This window comes from Chiloscyllium plagiosum, chromosome 20, assembly GCF_004010195.1.
Source record: "Chiloscyllium plagiosum isolate BGI_BamShark_2017 chromosome 20, ASM401019v2, whole genome shotgun sequence".
Taxonomy (NCBI): Eukaryota; Metazoa; Chordata; class Chondrichthyes; order Orectolobiformes; family Hemiscylliidae; genus Chiloscyllium; species Chiloscyllium plagiosum.
The window spans coordinates 753,157-774,547 of record NC_057729.1 but is presented as its reverse complement, the minus strand read 5'-3'; the positions used below and the strand labels follow the sequence as shown (position 1 = coordinate 774,547).

Below are 21,391 nucleotides of genomic sequence, written 5' to 3'. Positions count from 1 at the left end.
CCCATATCTCTTCCTACCTATGTCGTTGGTGCCTATGTGGACCACAACTTGGGGCTGCTCCCCTGCAAGGATCCCGAAAACACGATCACAGACATCACTAACCCTGGCACCTGGGAGGCAACACACCAACCGTGAGTGTCTCTCGTTCCCACAGAACCTCCAATCTGCCCCACCTAACAATGGAGTCCCCAATGACTAATGCTCTGTTCCTCTTCCCCTTTCCCTTCTGAGCAACAAGGACAGACTCTGTGACAGAGACCTGTGCTCCATTGCTTATCTCTGGTAAGTTGTCCCCCCAACAGTATCCAAAACTGTATACTTGTTTTTGAAGGGAACAGCCATAGGGGATCCATGCACTGCCTGCCGGTTCGCTTTCCATCCGATGATAAGCCATCCATCTTTTTCTTGTACCCGAGGTCTGCCTTTCCCCATTGAAATAATATTCAGCTCTCTGTAGTTACCCTCAAAGGTGGTGGTGAGCTGCTTTCTCAAATCACTGTAATCCACTTGGTAAGTGCACACCCATACTACTGTTAGTAGGAATAGTCATATACACTGTGTGACCTTCATCAATCTTCCGCTATTTCAAAAAACTGAATAAAGTTAGTTAAATTCTACCTACCTTTAACAAATCAGACCCCTGAATAATATGTGGGTACATATGAAGCATCGAAAAGTGTTAACTTACCATATTCTGTTCACTTTCATCAGACTCCAAACATTGAATTGAGTGCTCAGGTGTCATTGCTGCAAACTCAACTGCTGACTCCAAGCTTTGTGACATGTCAGTGTTAATGGAACTAGTCAGTGTGGATACAGAAAGCCCTTGGCTGGACTGTGAAAGTTCTGCCTGGATTTCTTCAGCATTTTCAGTACCAGTTGATGGTTCTTCTTCTACTGCTGAATCCAATCGTGCAGCTCGAAGTGCAGCAGTAATCACTTGTACTTGAGCTACAAGAGGAAACCAAACACATCTATTACAGATAAGCAGATACAGACTTCGTTACATTTCTCTCAAAGTTTCCTCACTGGTGGTTTTGCAGTCTGTGCTGTGAAGAATAGTTTTGTCTTCCAATCAGTTTACTGCATTACAATGGAGAGTAGACAGTAACACAGATTGAGGAAGACCATTTATTGGAAAGCCAGTTATGCACTTAAGGGAGAAAAGAAGAATAATTTTAATTCTGGCAAATCTGAACTAAAAGATTAACAACCTATTCAAGTTCAGCTAGCATAGTTTGAATGGTTATGATGCTAACAGGAAAAGATATCCCAGGGCAGAAATTCATAATGTGCATAATAGTCAGACTTGAGTGGTCACAGTCACAATTTTTTTTTGGATAAAGTGGTATGAAGAAGGTGAGATGAAGTAATTAGAGTCAAAGAAGGCTTCCATGAGAATAAATAATGTGACCTGTCGCTATGTGTAAATAACACATATCTAATAGAGAGGTTTAATATCTCATCTGAAGGACTGCATCTCCAACACAGTATACAGTAAATGGAAAAGCAGTGGGGAAAATTGACGAACAAAGAAATCTTGCTGTTCAGGTCCATTGTACCCTGAGGGTGGCCATGCAGGTTGCTAGAGTGGTCAAGAAGGCACACAGCATGCCTTCATCAGACGGGGTACTGAGTACAAGAGTTGGCAGGTCACGTTACAGTTGTATAGGACTTTGGTTCAGCCACATTTGGAATACTGCATACAATTCTGGTCACCGCATTACCAAAAGGATCTAGGTGCTTTGGAGAGGGTGCATAGGAGGTTCACCAGGTTGTTGCCTGGTATGGAGGGTGCTAGCTATGAAGAGAGGTTGAGTCGGCTAGGATTATTTTCATTAGAAAGGTGGAGGTTGAAGGGGGATATGATCAGGAGAGGTACAGACATAGTGGACAGCAAGAAGCTTTTTCCAAGAATGGGGGACTCAATTACCAGGGGTCACGAGTTCAAGGTTAGAAGGGAAAAGTTTAAGGGAGAATTGTGCTGAAAGTTCTTTACGCAGAGGGCGTTGGGTGCCAGGAATGTGTTGCCTCTTTGTAGAGGTGGGCATGATAGCGGCATTTAAGATATATCTAGATAGATATATGAAAGGGCAGGGAGCAGAGCGACCCAGATCCTTAGAAAATAGGAGACAAGTTTAGATAGAGGATCTGGATTGGCGCAGGCTTGGAGGGCTGACGGGCCTGATCCTGTGCTGTAATTTTCTTTGTTCTTTGTTCTAACACTGCAGTATCTCCTTAGTACTGATGGAATATCAAACTGGATTAAGTACTAAAACCCTAGAGATTGGTCATTGGATTCAAACCTAAGGAACAGGAGTACCACAAACTGAGCTCAGCTGACATGGATAGAAAACAAGAATACTTACTGTCCAACAGGAAATATTTTATACGAGGGTAAGGCAATGCAGGAGTGTTGTCAGGAAACAATTCACATAAATGGTAGTGGTAGTTTGAACGTTTCCCAAAAATCTGATTGGCCTCGGTCATTTCAATATATTTTAAGTTCAAGACTGAAAATGTTTTGTAAAGGATAAATGTACAGTGATCTCAACGAAAATATTAAGCTATAAGCTAATTAAATGTTATTAAGGGACTGAGCAGGCTACTTTTCCCTTCCTCCAAGCTGTAGAAGAACATGACAAAAGAATACCCATTGATTTTTAAATGCAGTTAGGATACATACAGGGAGACAAACCCCTGGATCCCATTAAAAAGAGGACAATGCAAATCTTATGATACGCTTTTTGACTCTTGAATGTAGAGAATGGTTATATATCCTGGGAATTGTGACACAAATGCCTGCTGATGGCTGGAGGCCAAGTCTAAAACCTCCAGAGTTGGCCTTCTTACAGAAAGTATAGAAAGTAACATACCATCACACCAAATGTCATTGCATCAGCTATTCTCTCAAGTCAGATGGCTGGAATTGAAAACTTCCAAGTGAGATGTTGCACACAGTTGTGTAAAACAGGATTAATCATAGCACATATGGCCGCAATTTGCTTGCCTTTTGAGATCAGCAAAGGGGCATTGTAAGGAATTTTGAGACATAGACTGAACTAGAAATGGTTTTAGCCAGTTACATGTTTCATCCTTCCTTTTGCAGCTAAATATCTAAGGTAGGAACCCGACCAGAAAAGATAACTGGCAGCCAGAAAATACAAGTCACAAAGGTTACCCTGAAAAAGGCTGTTGAAAAAGAGATAATATCAGAAGTCCTATGAATGTGATTACAAAATAGCAAAAAAATTAGAACACGCATTGATCATTCTGTACAATATCATGAGGCTTGCTTTAGTTTCTCAAGTGAATATTTAGTATAATAAAAAGGAGTATCTAGTGCACTAACATAGCATACCCACAGGTGCTTCTGACGCATGCACCCTCTTGGAATTTAAAAGAACTACCAGCAAACAAGAACATTGACAAAATTCTCATCGACACTCAATTTATCTTCATCCTATATTGGTGGAGAAGATTTGCTTGATTAAACTTCAGTTAGACATGTTGACAGGTCAAAGTTTCATTTGTACGAATAAACCTTATGGGTGAACAAGTAGAAAATCTGCTTGAAAATTTCAGTGCGTGAGTAAAAACAGACTGATGAAAGCAAGCAGAACCTAAAACTCTTTTCTCCACTATAACAGTTGTACTGGAGGTGATAAAGCACTCGACTGTATCCGAATCGCCACGTGAAAGAAAGAAAAGTAAGTGATAGCTGTTAACACATGATGGGCTCCAGCAGAACTTTCAGGAAACACACTGGAGCATTAAGCATTTGCGCAGCCATTAGAATACAGTGTGGTGGCGTATGCGTATTCTTAACTGGTCTCAAGTAGAGCACTGCAATTAGTTTCAGTGCCCTTTTGTTTAAGAGCGGGATTAAAAACACAGTAATTTCTGCCCGGTAGAAGTTTAATGATTCTCATTTCCACTGGAAAGGGCAGAAATGTACATACTGGGCAAGGAGCAGGATCACCTGTGAGACAGACACCCCTCACATCCTGCACTTTGTTAGATTGGACACTTGGACAAGGTCAGGAAGTCAGCTACAGGTTTTAAAAAAGGGAAGTGGTAGAAAAATGTGTGGATAAATTGGAGTCAGGCACAGCAATGGGAGCAGTAAGATAAAGCGTTATCAGCAACAATGCAGTAAGTAGAAGTACCAAAATAAGCACAGGCTACTTTAAGTACTGGTTGCAGGAAAATGACCAGATTACTAGTAACAGGTGTGCACCACAATTTGAAAGGAAAAACCAACAAATGGATGGAACAATTAAAGCTGGGAAAGAGAGAGAGAAAAAGATTAGATGAGATATTCAGACAAGTTGAGTCAGATTTTGTGGAGTGTTGATAACATGTCCTTTGTTCGGAGAACACTGGTAAACATGCTATGGTAAGTCTTTATAAAATTCACTCATGGGACGAGGGTGTCTCTGGCTAGGCCAGCACTTGTTGTTCATTCCTGATTGCCCAATGATGAGCCAAACACATAGCTGAGGGTCTGGAGTCACATATAGGGCAGATCAGGTAAGGATGACAGATTTTCTTCCCTAAAGGACATTGGTAAACCAGATGAGTTTTTATGACAATCAACATTGGTTTAATGGTAATCAGACCCTTAATTCCAGATTCTTTATTGAATTCAAATTCCATCATCTGCTATAGCAGGATCTGAACCCGTCCCCAGAACATCAGCTGAGTTTCTGGATTAACAGCAATAATACCACTAGGCCATTACTTCCCCACAAGAGTCTTCTATTAAAGTGAGGTTATAATTTGAGAGGTATTTTGGAAATCCCTATCATCATACTAGCATAGATTGTGTCTTTTGTAAATGCTATTTGAGCGAAGAAAGACAGCAAGCCATGTTTGAATGGCACAACAGACTCAATGGGCTAAAATGACCCAATTCTACTCCTATATCATATTGTCTAAGTGAAACCATTATGAAAACATGGTGAGAAAGAATTACCATTAACGGCAGATTGACATATGGTACAGGGATAGGTTATGGAAATGTGTTGCTGGAAAAGCGCAGCAGGTCAGGCAGCATCTAGGGAACGGGAGAATCGACGTTTCGGGCATTAGCCCTTCTTCACGAAGGGCTAATGCCCGAAACGTCGATTCTCCCGTTCCCTAGATGCTGCCTGACCTGCTGCGCTTTTCCAGCAACACATTTCCATCTCTGATCTCCAGCATCTGCAGTCCTCACTTTCTCCACAGGGATAAGTTACCTTTACTAAAAGTTTGTAACTTGTGGTTCATTCCCAAACCAGCTTAAATTGCATCCAAAAGTAATGCCAAATAAAAGAGAACATAGAAAATAGAATCTAAAACAGCACAGTACAGGTGCAGACCCTTCAGCCCACCATGACTGTTCCAACCATGATGCCATTCTAAACTACAGTCATAGAAATGTACAGCACAGAAACAAATCCTTCGGTGCAACTCATCCAACCCAATCTAGTCCCACCTGACAGCACCCGGCCCATATCCCTCTAGACCCTTCCTATTCATATACCCATCCAGATGCCTTTTAGATGTTGCAATTGTACTGGATTTCACCACTTCCTCTGGTAGCTCATTCCACACACGTACCATCCTCTGCATGAAAAAGTTGTCCCTTAGGTCTCTTTTATATCTTCCCCCATCCTAAACGTATGCTCTCTAGTTCCCATTTTCTAGCCGCCCTTTCACTTGTGAACATCTGCCCCCAATCAACATTTGAAAGTTCTTGCCTCATACCATCAAAAGTGACCTTTCTCCAATTTAGAACATCAACTTTTAGATCTGGTCTAGCCTTTTCCATCACTATTTTAAAACTAATAGAATTATGGTCGCTGGCCCCAAAGTGCTCCCCCACTGACACCTCAGTCACCTGCCCTTATTTCCCAAGAGTAGGTCAAATTTTACACCTTGTCTAGTAGGTACGTCCACATACTGAATCAGAAAATTTTCCTGTACACACTTAACAAATCCTCTCCATCTAAACCCTTCACACTATGGCAGTCCCAGTCAATATTTGGAAAGTTAAAATCCCCGACCATAACCAACCTATTATTCTCACAGATAGCTGAGATCTCCTTATTAATTTGTTTCCCAATTTTCCTCTGACTATTACGAGATCTATAATACAATCCCAATAAGGTGATCATCTCTTTCTTATTTCTCAGTTCCAGCCAAATAACTTCCCTGCATGTATTTCCGGGAATATCCTCCCTCAGTACAGCTGTAATGCAATCCCTGATCAAAAACGCTATTCCCCCTTCTCTCTTGCCTCCCTTTCTGTCCTTCCTGTAGGATTTGTATCCTGGAACATTAGGCTGCCAGTCCTGCCCATCCCTGAGCCATGTTTCTGTAATTGCTATGATATCCCAGTCCCATGTTTCTAACCATGCCCTGAGTTCATTTGCCTTCTTGTTAGACCTCTTACAATGCAGTTTAATTTATCAGTCCTATCTTGTTCTCTGCTTTGTCCCTGCCTGCCCTGACTGTTTGACTAACTCCTTTGTTCTCGAATATACCAGTCTCAGACTGAAATCTTTCCTCACTGCCTCCCTGGGCCCCACCCCCCTCACCTTATCCCTACCAGTATCTTAGTCCCCTTCCAATTTAGGTGCAATCCGTCCTTCTTGTACAGGTTACTTCTACCCCAAAACAGCTTCCAATGATCTAAAAATGTGAATCCTTCTCCCATATACCAGCTCCTCAGCCATGCATTCATCTGCTCTATTGCCCTATTCTTGCCCTCACTAGCTCGTCGAACTGGGAGTAATCCAGATATTACTACGCTCGAGGACCTCCTTTTTAAATTCCTGTCTAACTCTCTGCAATCCCCCTTCAGAATCTCAACCTTTTCCCTTCCTGTGTTATTGGAACCAATGTGTACAATGACATTCTGCTGGCCCTTCTCCCCCTTGAGAACATTCTTCACCCTCTCTGAGACATCCTTGATCCTGGCACCAGGGAAGCAACACACCATTCTGATTTTTCGCTGCTGGCCAAAGGAATGTCTGTCTGTACCTTGGACTAGAGAGTCCCCTAACACAATCAATCTATTGGAACCAGACGTACTCCTCATTGCATTAGAGCCAGTCTCAATACTGGAAACTTGGCTGTTCATGTTACGTGCCACTGAGAATCCATCATCTCCTACATTTTCCACAACAGCATACTTGTTTGAAATGGGGATATCCACAGAAGGCTCCTGCACTAACGCCTACCTCTCTTACCTTTCCTGGAGTTAACCCATCTACGTGACTGTATCTGAGACTTTCACCCCCTTCCTTATAACTGCCATCCATCACATCCCCTTGCTCTTGTAGATTCCTCATTGCCTCTAACTGCCTCTCCAACCGATCCATTTGATCTGATAGGATCCATAACCAACGGCATTTATTGCAGATAAAATCCTCAGTACTCAAACTCTCCCTAAACTCCCACATCCAACAAGAAGAGCATATCACTCTACTCAGAGCCATTTTTGCTTTTTTCAATCTACAGACCCAGAAAATAGCACTGTCTTATTCCTCTACAAAACACTGCTCCAGGTTAAATCAATACTTATGCTTATATTTTAAGTTTAATCAAGAGACATAGCTCAATAAAACATTGAATCAAGAACGAACCCACTCTACTCACTACTGCAGACCTATTTTAAGGTCATTCTTAAAATCCACTTATCTGCTTCTGTGCTGTGACCTCTCCCAGACAGGTTCCGCCAAGATCAGTTGTGAATGTCATTGTTTTTTAATTTCCCCAGACGCACTCCGATGTCCAGCGATGTATGAATTCAACAGCAAAGGCAGTAACTGCTAACTCTGTCAGTTAGCAGTGTGGGTTTCTTTCTCTCTCTCCTGCACTGACCTCACCATGTGCTTCCTTTGTCTGTTCTTCTCCCTTTTAAAAGAGCTGTTGTTTTGACTTTTTTTCTATCCAAAGTTCCAAAACTAATTCCATTTGCCTGCAAATGGGCTGTATTCCCTACTTGTTCATTCGCCTGTCTAAATGCCTCTTAAAACTTTGCTATCATATCTACCACTTCCCCTGGCAGCACCTTCCAGGCAACTACCATTCACTTTAAACAAAACGTTCCCTGCACATCTCCTTTAAACTTTGACCGTCTCGCTGACACCCCAGCAGCTTATTCCATTGCCTCAACCTTCATAGAGCTTGTAACTAGGATAAACTTTAAGTGGATATGACGGGTCGTTTGTGAAAATATGGTTTGAAACTGAAAATTTTTTTTGCTCATCTTAAAAATACTGCTGTACATACGTGAACTGGTGTTCTCAAAGGTTTAACTAAAACTGCTAACTGGTCTGTGACAAATTGTTTCGCAAACAAATTACAGGAGACTTTATGACAACCATACCTTGGACATCAGGATCATCCAAGTGGGCCTGCAAAGTTTCCAGAACCTTCTCCAATTCATTGTTCCTTGTGAAGCCTTCGGTTAGTGACCCTGAAACGGAGGTGACCCTTGGATCCCGCTGGTCATCCTCAACCGCTGATTGTAGCAACTCTAAGTCAAAATTGATGTCAGGCAGAGGCTCTCGCCAATAAACAAATGAATTAAACAAGTCTCCAGAAAGCTCCAAACTTAATGAAGGGGAAGTTGTACAAATCCTCTCAGTTTCTTCAGTAATTGCTACATCTGAACAATCATCTGTCAACACACATTTGCCTTTAACTTCTGCACAGTCCATAGCTGCCTGGTTACCTGTTGCAGAAGCAGGGTCAGTACTGTTTGAAGGCTTGGACAGTGACATTTTCATCTGATCCTCATGGCTGCCATTGCTTGTGCTTGGCTGAGAGCTCCTATTAGTTTCTGATATCTCATCCTGCTGAGGCAAGCTATCCCTGCAACTTGACTCTACTTTCGTCAATGAAGTGGGATTCTGTAAAGTGCCTTGGCTTCGAATTTGAGACAACTCTCTGGACGTAGCACTGAAACGAAAAGACATATGGTATAAAAAGTTGAATGAAACCACTTAACAGGAAATAACACATACCTGTAATCTGTCTTAAACTATAAGTGGCTGCAGTTTATACAGGTCCCGAGATACAATGCCTTTTTTGCAGGATAAGTAAAATGTTAAAAGCAAATCTTAACGTAGTACACAGGAAAGGAACAGACATGGTATAATTAGCATGGCATGCATTGCTCCTCATGCTCAGAGCCACTGTTTTCAGATATAATTGCTGACATAGATGGATCATGTTCCACCCACAGTGTTAATGTGCAGCAAATTCAGTGCATGAGAAAAACCATGGAGCTGGATCTAAAGCAAAAAGTGTTTCCCTAAATTAAAAGATATCAAACCTCTTGTTTTCAGTGAGTGATCTGGAAATAATGAATTTTAACAAAAACAGTTGCTGTGCAGAGAATTTGAGAGATTCAGGAGGTTAAAAAAAGTTGTTTTTCATCTTAGTTTGATTCAGGTTTTTTAAATGGAAAGTAGTCCTCCTTTAAGTGCTTCATCATTCTATATGACACAGCAGAGAAAAAGCCAGCAAGAAAACAGTTTCTATTCTCCCAACATTCATCACCTCTCCGCAAACAACCTAATCCATTTGTTTTTCAGACTTAAACATATAACAAAGAACTGCGAATGCTAGAGATCTCAAACACAAAAACAGAAATTGTTGGAGAAACACAGGAGGTCTGGCACCATGTGTGGAAACAAACTGAGGTAATGTTTCGAGTCCACTGACCCATCTTCAGAAACATTTGAAGGCTCTAAAACGGTCTTCTCGTTTCACAGGTGTACCAGACCTGTTGAGTTTCTCTAGGAATTGTTGTTTTTGTGTGTTTTCAAACTTGTTAGGGTGATATACTTCTGTCAACTCAACAATAAAAAAAAGCATCAAAAACACTTATGTCCCAATTTTAGATTCAGAATGTCAACTGGCCAAAGTAAAATGCTGCTATGACAACAGAAACCGTTCTTCAAAATCAGAATACAGTGGCAAAAAAAAACCATATTATTAGATTAATGAGTACAGATGGATAAAAATTTGGAGATCTTTGATTATGCCGTTCTAATCTGACTTACAAACACCAAAAATTAAGGAATGCTTTTCACTAACAAGTGCAGCATCCCTGAAAAGTCAAAGCTCGTTGGAAAAGAACAGATTTATATTGTGCAATGTGAAAGCAAAAATAATGTTTCATCCCGAGCTGTGCGCCAGTCACTGTATCATCAATGGTATTCTCCCTTTGTGACAAACATAGTCATTTATTCGTGCACTGATACATTACAGCTGAACTAGTTCAGTTGGGAAACCATTAGACTGAAGACCTAAAGGTTCCTGGTTCAATCTTGGATTTCAACAGCATCAGTGGTTGAGGGCTCTGGATCTGTTCCCAATGGAGTTTAGAAGGATGGAGGTGGGGAGGGGGGGATCCGAATGACGACACAATCTCACAGTGAAACCATGAGTTTTTAGAGGAGGAAGTTCTCCAGACTGAGCACGGTTAACCTGTGGAACTCATCGCTGCAGAGGCTAAGTAATTGTATATATATTAAACAGAGAGAGTTAGATTCCTGATTGGTAAGGCGGTCAGGGGTTACAAGGAGAAGGCTGAAGAATGAGATTGAGAAACACATCAGCTATGGCAGAGTAGACTTGATGGGCCAAGTGTTCCAATTCCGCTCCTACATATTTATGGTCTTTGTATCTAAAAACATCTCAAACCTAACATATAAGTCGCAGAGAGGCACAGAAACCTGAAAACACACAAAGCTGAAAGCTTTATGATCTTTGTGAGATTTAATTTTGATGTTGACAGGAACTTAACTTTCTACTAATGACTAAATACACACAGTACAAATGTTGTCAAGACTGGCCAGGAGCCCCTTGCAGATTCCTGACTCTTTCCATTTTTCTGTATTTTCTCAATTTTTTTAAAATGTAGAAATGCCAAACTCACAACACAGGTTTAGGGCAAATTAAATATTCTTCTCTAGTTTAGCCCTCATTTAATTACCTCTATACAAGCTTTCAGCAGGAGGGGACTGTGTTTGTCCAGGTTAATTTCAGCTTTTCAGTAGGAGCTGAAACATACCAGTTTTACATGGGAGCGTAGCAGGTTAGAAAATGAGAAAAGAACTTAGCAAAACTTGGGAGGAAGGAAAGCAAGAAGGAAAATAAGTAGAAAGATGTTGTATGTGGCTGATTACAAACTTAAGAGTTGATATACAGGTGTGCAGAAGGCATGGTTATTAAATTAATTAACAAAAGGTTTTAAGGATAAAACATGTAGGAGGTTGTGAGGTGACCTTATAGAGGTTTATAAAATCATGAAGGGAATAGATCAGGTGAATGGCATGTGTCATTTGCCTAAGGTGGGGGATTTCAAGGCCAAGGGGTCATTTTTTTTAAAGTGAAAGGAAAAGAGTCATGAGGGGCAATTCTTTTTTTACACAGAGTAGTTCATATGTGGAATAAAATTCCAAAGGAAATGATGGATGCAGGTATAGTTACAATGTTTAAATGACATTTAGATAAGCTCATGAATAAGAGTGTTTGGAGGGATATGGGCCAAGTGCAGACAGGTGGGACTAGTTTATTTTAGGATTATGGTCGGTGGGGTGTTTGTGATTCTAAGACTCCGTGTCAATTAGTTTAACTTTGGCAGTGGTAAAGCTTACAGAATTGAAATCCCTGGACAAAATAAACAGTCAATTAGACATCTGTATATTAGTTAAGGAAACCAACACAGTTTTTTAAAGGCAAATTTTGTGTAGCTTATTCAGACAGAGTCAAGTGTTAAAAATAATACTTTTGGTTACAAGAATGAAGACAAGATACAATTCCAAAGTGACATATGAAGAAAAGTGATCTTTGGAGCTTGTAGGACTGGCTGAGAAATGTTTGAAAAAGCATACAGGATTCTGGGGCAGAGTGTATAGAAGCATGAAAGTTAAAATGAACACTTATAAAATATTGGTGCAGCTTCACCTGAAGAATGGTGTCCAATTTTGGGGAGGATATAAATATTTTGAACAAGAGTACAGAAAGGACAATGATTCCAGAAATGATGGACATCAGCTATGTGGTTACAGTGGAGTTTTGTTTGAGCTCCTGACAAGAGATCTGACAGAAAAGTTCAAAATCATGGTAGTGGTCCAGACAAAAAAGTAACACGCTATCATTGGCAAAAAGGTCACGGACTGGGGAACATAGATTTCAAGTAACAGGATATGACATTGAATGCATCGCCTGAAAGGAAAACGTTTTCTTCTGTGTTTCATACGGTAATTAGGATAAACATCTAAAGGCAAAGTCGTATGAAAAAGGGAAAAGCCAAGGGGGTGGACACAACTAAATTTATTTTCAAGAGAGCTTGTGCAGAGTTAATGGGTTGATACATGTACTACTTTTCAATACAATGTGGTGGAAGGGGCAGAGCAGCGGAGAGACAGAGAGAGAAAGAACATGAGGGAGGGAGGAAATTGCAGAATTACATTTTATTTTGCTCAAAATCTGCATGAATACATGTAAGGCTCTATAATACTCTTTTTTAGAAATAGAATCAGTCTGAACATTGGGACACAGACAACCTCACACAGGGCACCTCACACCTTCAATGATCTGGGCCAACATGACACCTATTGTTAAAGTTGTCTTGAGAAGGTAACTTTTATAAAAGAAGTTCTGAGATTTACATATGAAAGAACTGAAAGCAACATGGTCATTCTAAAAGGTGAAAGACTTAAACAAATCAGGTCTTTTTCAATATATAGTTTCAGCTGCATCACACAGTAAACACTTGCTATAAATTCTGTGTCTCACGATCTTGTACTCTACAACCACCTGATGAAGAAGTAGTGCTTCGAAAGCTCATGCTTCCAAATAAACCTGTTGGACTTTCACCTGGTGTTGTATGATTTTTAATTTTGTAAACTAGTTATGATAACCTCCAGCAGTCCTCACTTTCTCCTTTGGTAACAATAGCTTCAGTCCTGTTTTGCTCCTTTGCCAGGTGCCAGTCCGCCTTGTTACTTAAGAGCCAAGCATGTGTAGCTATTTCCTGCTGTATAGTCTGGTGTGCTCACCCCAAAATCAACTAATTTACCTTGTGATTGAATATTTTGGCATAGCTGTGTCAGACAAGAAAGTTCCATTTTATTTAGACTGGTCACATTTCTTTTATTCACATATTTCATATCAGAGCAAAGCAGAAATAGCTTAGAAGATGCTGGAACTGCTGTCAAAAATGATGGTCCAAATTTCAGACCAGAATTTGGTGTATAATTATCGTTCAGGTCAGCAACTGGCAGCAAAACAATTTGCCACCTTCACCCGAGTCTGACACGGGCTTTCGTTATGGCAGAACCACGCACTTCCTCTTCCTGATCGCAGTCTACAAATATGTTGTTGACATATCAAGAGCATTCTTGTAGAATGTACATAATTTTGAAAAGCACACATGTTCAACAAAAAAGGTACTACAGTTAGAACAATAAAATTAGGAATGAAGTGTGTTGTCAGACAGAAGAATAAAGCCCAAAGTCCTTTCTGCTCCTTGCCAATTTATAAACATGATCTACCTCATTAATTCGAGGGGACAGCACCATGAAAATGCTTTCTCACGCACATTGGGGGCCAGTTCCTCACACTGGGAGAGAGTCATAGAGTCAGGCAGCACGGAAACAGGTCCTTCTGCTCAACTCATCAATACAGATTAAGTATCACAACCTAAGCTAATCCAATTTGCCTGCATTTGAACCATATCTCTCTAAGTCTTTCTTTTCCATGTATCTTTAAGAAAGTCTTTTAAATGTTGCAATTGTACCCACCTCTACCACTTCCTCTAGCACCTTGTTTCATATATGCTCCACCCTCTGTATGAAAAGGTTACGTCTCGGATTCCTTTTAAATCTTTTCCCTTTCACCTTGCCCTCTAGTTTTGGACTCCCTTAACCTGGGGCAAAGACCTTGGCTATTCACCATACCTATGCCCTTCATGACTGTATTACTCTCTAAGAGGTCACCCCTCAGCTTCCCACGTTCCAGGGAAAAAAAGCCTCAACCTATCCAGCCTCTTCTTTTAACTCAAATCTTCCAGTCTTCCACCCTTTGTAAAGGGTGGCATGGTGGCTCAGTGGTTGGCACTGCTGCCTCACAGCACCAGGGACCTGGGTTTGATTCCTGCCTCTAGCCACTATCTGTGTGGAGTTTGCACATTCTCCCAGTGTCAGCTGGGTTTCCTCCCACAGTACAAAAAATATGCAGATCAGGTGAATGGGCCATGCTAAATCGACCATATTGTTAGGTCCATTAATCAGGGGTAAATGTAGGGTACTAAGGTAGCGGAATGGGTCTGGGCGGGTTACATTTTGGAGGGTCAGTGTAGACTTGTTGGGCCAAATGGCCTGTTTCTCCACTGTAGGGAATCTAATCTAAATCTTTCCTGCACGCTTTCCAGTTTAATAACATCCATCCCATAGCAGGGAAACCAAAATTATGTGCAGTACTCAAAATGTAGCCATACCATTGTCTTATACAGCTGTAATATGATATCTTAACTCCTGTACTCAATGCTTCGACCAATGAAGGCAAGTGTGCCAAGCACCTACTTCACCACCACGTCTACCTGCGACGCCATTTTAAAGGAACTGTATACTTGATTCCCTAGGTGTCTCTGTTCAACAACATTACCCAGTGCCCTACCATTAACTGTTTAATTCCTATCCTGGTTTATCTTACCAAAATGCAACACCTCGCATTTATCTGAATTAAATAGTATCTACCATTCCTTAGCCCACTGGCCAGGTTGATCAAGATCCCTTTGTTGTGTTAGATAACCTTTTCACCATCAACCAATTTTGGTATCATCCACAAACCTATTAACTATGCCTCCTATACTCTGATCCAAATCATTTATATAAATGATCAAGTGATAAATGAGGGGAGAAATAATTAATACAAACTATAACAAATATCTTTGAAAGGAAAATAATTCCCTATTTGAATAACAATTGCATCCAAAAGTTGTATACCTGTCTTGAAGGAAGAAAATATCTTGTGGATTATATGAGGATTTTGTGTTGTTATATAAAAAGAGTGATTACAATTAGCAGAAGAAAATAAAAGCTTAGTCAGAAATGTTTTGTTGGAGAGAAATTGGTTTGTCCTTAGTCCTCCCCTGCATTGGAAATGGTTATTTAGAACACAACTTTCTGCAGAAGCAGCAAGCAAGCATGAGCAATCTACCCCCTAAAGCCATAATTTAAGTACTGTCTGATCTGCATGCATACCTGACATCTGCACCGCTATTGTCCAGCTGTCTAATGCTCAGTGTACCATCCTCCTTGATATACAGGCCAGCACTAGATGGGTTGGCAAAAGTGGAGATAAATGGACCTAGAGACTGGAACGCAGCTTGGCGGACCTGGCAGGGTCAACAAAGTTTCAGTAAACGGATATCATTTTGTTAGAGCACTCTTCAGATTTAGAAGCTGAAGTTTACAATTACATGCGTTTGTTACACATCAAGTGGTACACATATCTCAGAACCGCAAAACAGCTAAATCAGGTTTGTTGGCAGGGCCGAAATGACACACTAAAACTTTTTCAGGTTTACTTAACCAATCTACAACCAAGATCACCATGCCCATATGAGGCACCTCCAGAGTTCTTCAGGTTCAGTGAAGGGATAAATACATACAGGACAAGAATCGTTTTCCAAGTTGTCACCACTACAAAGTACATGGACTTGACCCAATCAGTAGCATTTTAACTGTTTATACTAGATCCGAAGTCGCCCATTGATCTCCTTGAAACTGGATGCATGATATGGCAATAGCAGGTTATATGCAGCTTATAAAGCAAACATGCAGTTTACAATATGTCAGAACATAAAGGCTCACTAGCTTTCAAGAAGTGCAGCAGGCCATCTGTTAAAATCTCTTTTCTACTACTGCTCTCTGAAATCATCCAAAGTGATTTCCCAAGGTGGTTCTTACCCATCTAGAAGGGTCACTGATGAGATTAATGAAAAGTGGGGAGAGTTTGGTCCTGCGAACCTCAGGAGTAACAGAGCAGGAAACCGCCATGAAGCATTCTGCACATGCTTTCCGAATGCCCCAAACATTGTCTGAGCACAGTTGGAAGAACCTGGGGATCTGAAATCAAGTACAATTTTGAGAGAGAAACAAAGGTTAGGTAACAAAAGCAGTTTAAAAAATGCTAGCCAATACACACAACAGGCCAGGGGTGCTGAGCTCTTTTGTTGGTTAAAAAGGTCAAAAAGCAGAAAAATACATCTAAGAAACAACTGAAAAATTCAAAACTTCAAAATAATAAATTACTTACTTTCAATATATTAGTAAGCATCTGTTCAATTGTCACTGGAGTCTTAAGAGTTCAAAGGTCACACATTTTACACCTTGTCAGAATAGTTCCAGAGTGCTTCAGATACAGTGGGTTTTTCTAAGTTTCAATTACTCGGTGACTCGTGCTGAGCATCAATCTAACTGTTAAACTGTGCTGAGCTCAGGGATGGCATTTGTTACAATATGTCCTTAGTGTCACTAAAGTATAAGGTTGATACTTCAATTTTGTAATGCACAATTCTCAAATACTGTGTCATAGTGATAAAAAAGGAAGGAGGCATTCACATACCAGATACTTCTCAGTTGCCTCTTGGCCAACTGTATTAGAGATATCTCCAAAATTAGTTGCACACACCTTAGGGAGTAGAAAAAAGGAGCTTAAATTGTCACATCAAGCAAAGGATTCTATTCAATTAGATATTGTGCACAAATACAGATATGTCACAGATTCAATGACACAGTTTGCTTTCCAAAATATCATCAGAGGCAGTCACTGGACTGATCTAAATCAAAGCCTTCTCTCTAAAGGTGTATTGAATTTCTGTTTTTCTTCCCCCAAATACTGACAAGCCTTCAAGTACACCTTTAGTTTATACTTCAGAAACACAATGATATGTTAAGCGGAGGTGCCAGTTAAACTGGACCATTGATTCAAGGGCAACATATAGGAACAAAAATAGAGATATTACAATTCCATTTACCTTACGGACATGGAACAGCTTTCCATCACTACACAGCTCACAGAATCGAAAAAGCAGCAGACGCTCAGTTATTTCACCAGTCAATATGGAGGCCATTTTACAAATTATCTACATGACAAGAGAAAGGGTCGTCAAATAAATTGTCAACATAAAGACCCAGAGAAAATAGTTTGTAGTGAACGCAATGGAAAGAAATGGGAATTGAATAATTTTGGCTGCATAAATAAGGTTCCCTTAAATTTATACTTCTAAATGCAGTTGCTGCTCTGCCAATACCCAGCCACTGCTCAAACCCCAGGTAACAATAATAAAGATGGCAGATGGTGAAGTTTGAATTCCATGAAAGAAAAGTCTGGAATAAAAATGCTAGTTGAATGGCAACTATATGGTTTGTCATAAAAACCCAATTAGTTCACTAATGTCCTTTAGGAAAAGAAATCTGCGGTTCTTACCTGGTCTAGGTTACATATGACTCCAGATCAACAAAGATGTGGTGAACTCTTAGCTACCCTCTGGCCAATAAATGCTGGCCTACCCATCAGAAGCACAGTGATCTGTTTTGCAGGGCATTAGTTGGACTGACATCCATATTCCATTATGAATGTATGTTCATAAAACGATAAAGAACACACTGGAAAGACTCAGATTATGCAACATCTATGGAGAAAAACAGCTAACATTTCAGATCAATGATCTTTCAAAAGAACTGAAATTTTACCAGTTTTCCACCTGCAACAGATAATGCCCAATGTTCTACATATTTCCAAAATTTTCCATTTTTATTTCACATTTCCTGCATATGTACCATTCCTAATCAAGTATTTATTGATACATTCAATGTATCAAATTGTATTTTCCACAAATTGGTGTCCATGAAACAAAACCACAGTAATTTATATTTACCATCAATACTACTCAGGCCAATATATTATCAAGTGTTTATTTACTTGATGAAGAAATTGCTGTAGTGCACTTTGTATACATTAAAGGATAAAGTCACCACAGTCTTACCAGACCATCGGTTGGTTTCTCATTTGTGAAAGACAACAGCAGCTGTCTAACTCAATAGTCACCACCCCTTAGGCAAGAGAAGAGGTTAGGAAGGAGAGTCTTTTTGGTAACCTCTGCTGGTGTAGGAACTGAACCCACACTGTTGCCATAGCTCTGCATTGCAAACCAGCCATCCAGCCAACTCAGCTAACATACATACGATGGCAGTGATGGAGGACTGAATGTTTAAGATGGCAGTTATGCAGTCAATAGAGTTTGGAGGCAAAATCATTCACTACTTCAAATCTACTACTGTAAACTGTATTCATATGGCTACTGGAATTAAGTTTTTGTATAAATGTTAACTCCAGGATGCTGATGGTGGGGGCTTCAGTGATGGTGGTATCATTAAACATGAAGGGAAGATGGCTATAACTTTTCCCTTGTTAAGAGAGTTTCTCATACTTGTGTGATGCTAATGTTACTTATCACTGATCAACCCAAGCTCAAGCATTGTCCAGGTCCTAGCACTCCTAAAGTCACAGTAGCCCACAACTCAGAGACACACCCTTTGGTCCAAACTGGTCCATGACAATCAAAGTTTCCATCCACGCTAACCCCATTTTCCTGCACTTGGCCCATATACTTCTAAACCTTTTCTATCCACGTATATGTCCAAATGCCTTTTAAATGTTGTTAATGTACCCGCCTCAACCACTTCCACTGGCGGCTCATTCCATATATGTACCATCATCTGTATAAAATGTTGCCCCTCAGATTCCCTTTTGTTCTTTCCCTTCTAACCTTAAAGTGACGCCCTCTGGTCCTCGATTCACCAAGTCTGGGAAAAAGAGTGCATTCACCCTATCCATACCTCTCATGATCTTATACATATCTATGGGATACCCCCCCTCAGTGCTCGAAAGAAAAAAGTTGTCGAACATCTCCCTATAACTCAGACCTTTGAAGCCTGGCAACATCCTTGTAAATTTCTTCTGCACACTTTCTAGTTTAATAATATCCTTCCTGTAGTAAAGTGACCAAAACTGAACACAATACTCCAAGTGCCTCCTCATCAACGTCCTGCATAACTGCAACATTACTTCCCAACTTCCAAACTCCATGCCATAACTGAAGGCCAGTGTGCCAAAAGCCTTCTTCCCTGCCCTGTCTACCTGTGATTCCATTTTCAGAGAACCATGCACTTGAACTCCAAGGTCACTCTGTTCCACTAAACTCCTTAAGGCTCTATTTGCTCTGTTTTGCGAGAAAGCTGCCCATGCGATTTTTAATGGAGATGACCAGCTTTTTGTATTTATAGACACAAAATTAAATCAAGTAGAAAAGAAGTTAATGTAAAATTAGGGAATTCTGTTATCTTTTGAAACAATGGGTTATAAATCAGCTTTTATCTCTCTAAACACTTAGTAAGTCCATATACTTGCAAACATTTGTCACCTCTGCAGAAAATAGTGTGCCTGTTACAGAATTCACTCAATTGAAACGGCATGAAGAAAATCAGGTAGACAATCCGCTGCCACACTGCTACCCAGATAGGAAAGGTAAAAATGAGCTTCACAAGAATTCCATCGTGACTTTAAATTCGACCTTAGCTCAAAAGGAAGGCAATGGTTGACTGCCATTCCAGTTCGAACCTTGTGAATGTCAACAAGAATACTTACTGCCACAGCTTCAATCTTGTAGTCATCATCACTGTCAGGAGCTGTGAGATCCAGAAGAACTGGGCAAACCTTTACCTCTACGTCAGTCCTGTCAATGAGCTCCTGTTCCAGCAATACCAATAGCGCAGCCTGACTTGTTTTTCTAACCTAAGAATGAAAAAGGAATAAAACATTAAAAGGTGGATCTTATGGGCCAGTAGTAATATGCCTACCTTTGGTCTAGAAGGTTTAGGTTCAAGTTCCACCTGCCCCTGAGTTGTGTCTTAACATGTCCGAAAAGGCAGATTAAAAAATAATTATAAAAGGATCACTTACTGATACTATGATATGGTGAGATTAGGAGCTATATAATTGCAGATATTTCCTAATCTGTTCAGAGATGTTATGACACACGATCCTTGATCCTCTAAGCCTTCCCCATCATTCAATGCAATCAAGGCTGACATTGTCTACATTCCAATTTTCTGCACACTCACCATATCCTTTAAATTTCCTGGGAGATCAAAAAACTGTTTATCCAGCCTTGAAATATACTCAACAAACATCCATAATATTCTGGAATGGATAATTGCAATTTATCTCTACCCTCTGCTTCCTGAACATGAACCAATTCACCACACATAAACATATTAATCCCAACCACAGGAACCCTCATTTTGTGTGAATCTTTTATGTGGCACTATTCAATGTCTTTGGAAAGTGCATATAAGAATACAAGAACTAGGAGCAGGAGTAGGCAATTCAGCCTATTGAGTCTGCTCCACCATTTGATAGGATCATGGCTGATCTCACCTCAGCTGCAACTCCACTTTCCTGCCCAGTCTCCAAAACCCTTCAACTACTTAAAATATACTGGGCTTCCATTTTCCATTTTCTTCACCATGTCCACTGAACTTGATTTTTATTCTTTTGCAGGATGTGGGTGTTGCTGGCTATGCCAGTATTTATTACCACCCCTAATTGCACAGAGGACAGTTAACAATCAACCATATTGCTATGGGTCTGGAGTCACATGTAGGCCAGACCAATTAAGCAGGTGGCAGTTCCCTTCCCTAACAGACATTAGCAAACAAGGTGGGTTTTTTCAACAATCAACAATGGTTCATGATCATCATTAGACCCTTAATTCCAGATTTTTACTGAATTCAAATTCCACCATCTGCCTTGGCAGGTTTGAGCCCAGGTCCCCAGAATACTTCAGTCGCTGCATTAACAGTCTGATGAGAATACCACTCGGCCTTCACCTTCCCACAGTCTCCATAAGATTGTTAAGCATAATTTCCCTTTTTCAAACCATACTAATTAGGATTTTGAAATCCAATATTGAAGCTTCCTTAAAAATGGATTCCAGCAATTTCCAATGATTAATGCTAGACTAAATGTCCACTAGTTTCTCTTTTCTCTCTCCTTCCTTCATTGAAAGAATTGATTATGTACAATTTCTGATCAGTCACAACTGTTACAGTATCTAGGAGATTTTGTAAATTCAAAACCAGCACATCCACTCTCTCTGGCATAGGCCATCAGGTTCTGAGCATTTGTTGTTTCTCATCACTCAAGGTTTTCTAATACACCTTCTCTGCTAATATTCATTACTTAGATTTGTAACTCAGGTTGTGGGTATGGTCGGAGATTCATTCACCAAGCTGAGGTGATTTGTGCTGAC

The 21,391-nt window shown here is 40.3% G+C and overlaps 1 protein-coding gene across 2 annotated transcripts in view; it reads right to left on the bottom strand.

The window, feature by feature from the left end:
- ppp4r1l (protein phosphatase 4, regulatory subunit 1-like) overlaps window positions 1-21,391 on the bottom strand; it is a 125,670-nt gene that overhangs the window by 48,803 nt on the left and 55,476 nt on the right. For both annotated transcript variants that reach the window (XR_006314608.1, XM_043710084.1), the window contains exons 6-12: window positions 19,726-19,872; window positions 17,054-17,161; window positions 16,642-16,707; window positions 15,984-16,142; window positions 15,276-15,409; window positions 8,381-8,955; window positions 689-951 (exon numbers count right to left, since the gene is read on the bottom strand). Coding sequence is in view for 1 of the 2 variants with exons in the window: in XM_043710084.1 (XP_043566019.1) it covers window positions 689-951; window positions 8,381-8,955; window positions 15,276-15,409; window positions 15,984-16,142; window positions 16,642-16,707; window positions 17,054-17,161; window positions 19,726-19,872 (1,452 nt within the window). In the remaining variant the exon portion in view is untranslated. The remainder of the gene's footprint in view (window positions 1-688; window positions 952-8,380; window positions 8,956-15,275; window positions 15,410-15,983; window positions 16,143-16,641; window positions 16,708-17,053; window positions 17,162-19,725; window positions 19,873-21,391) is intronic.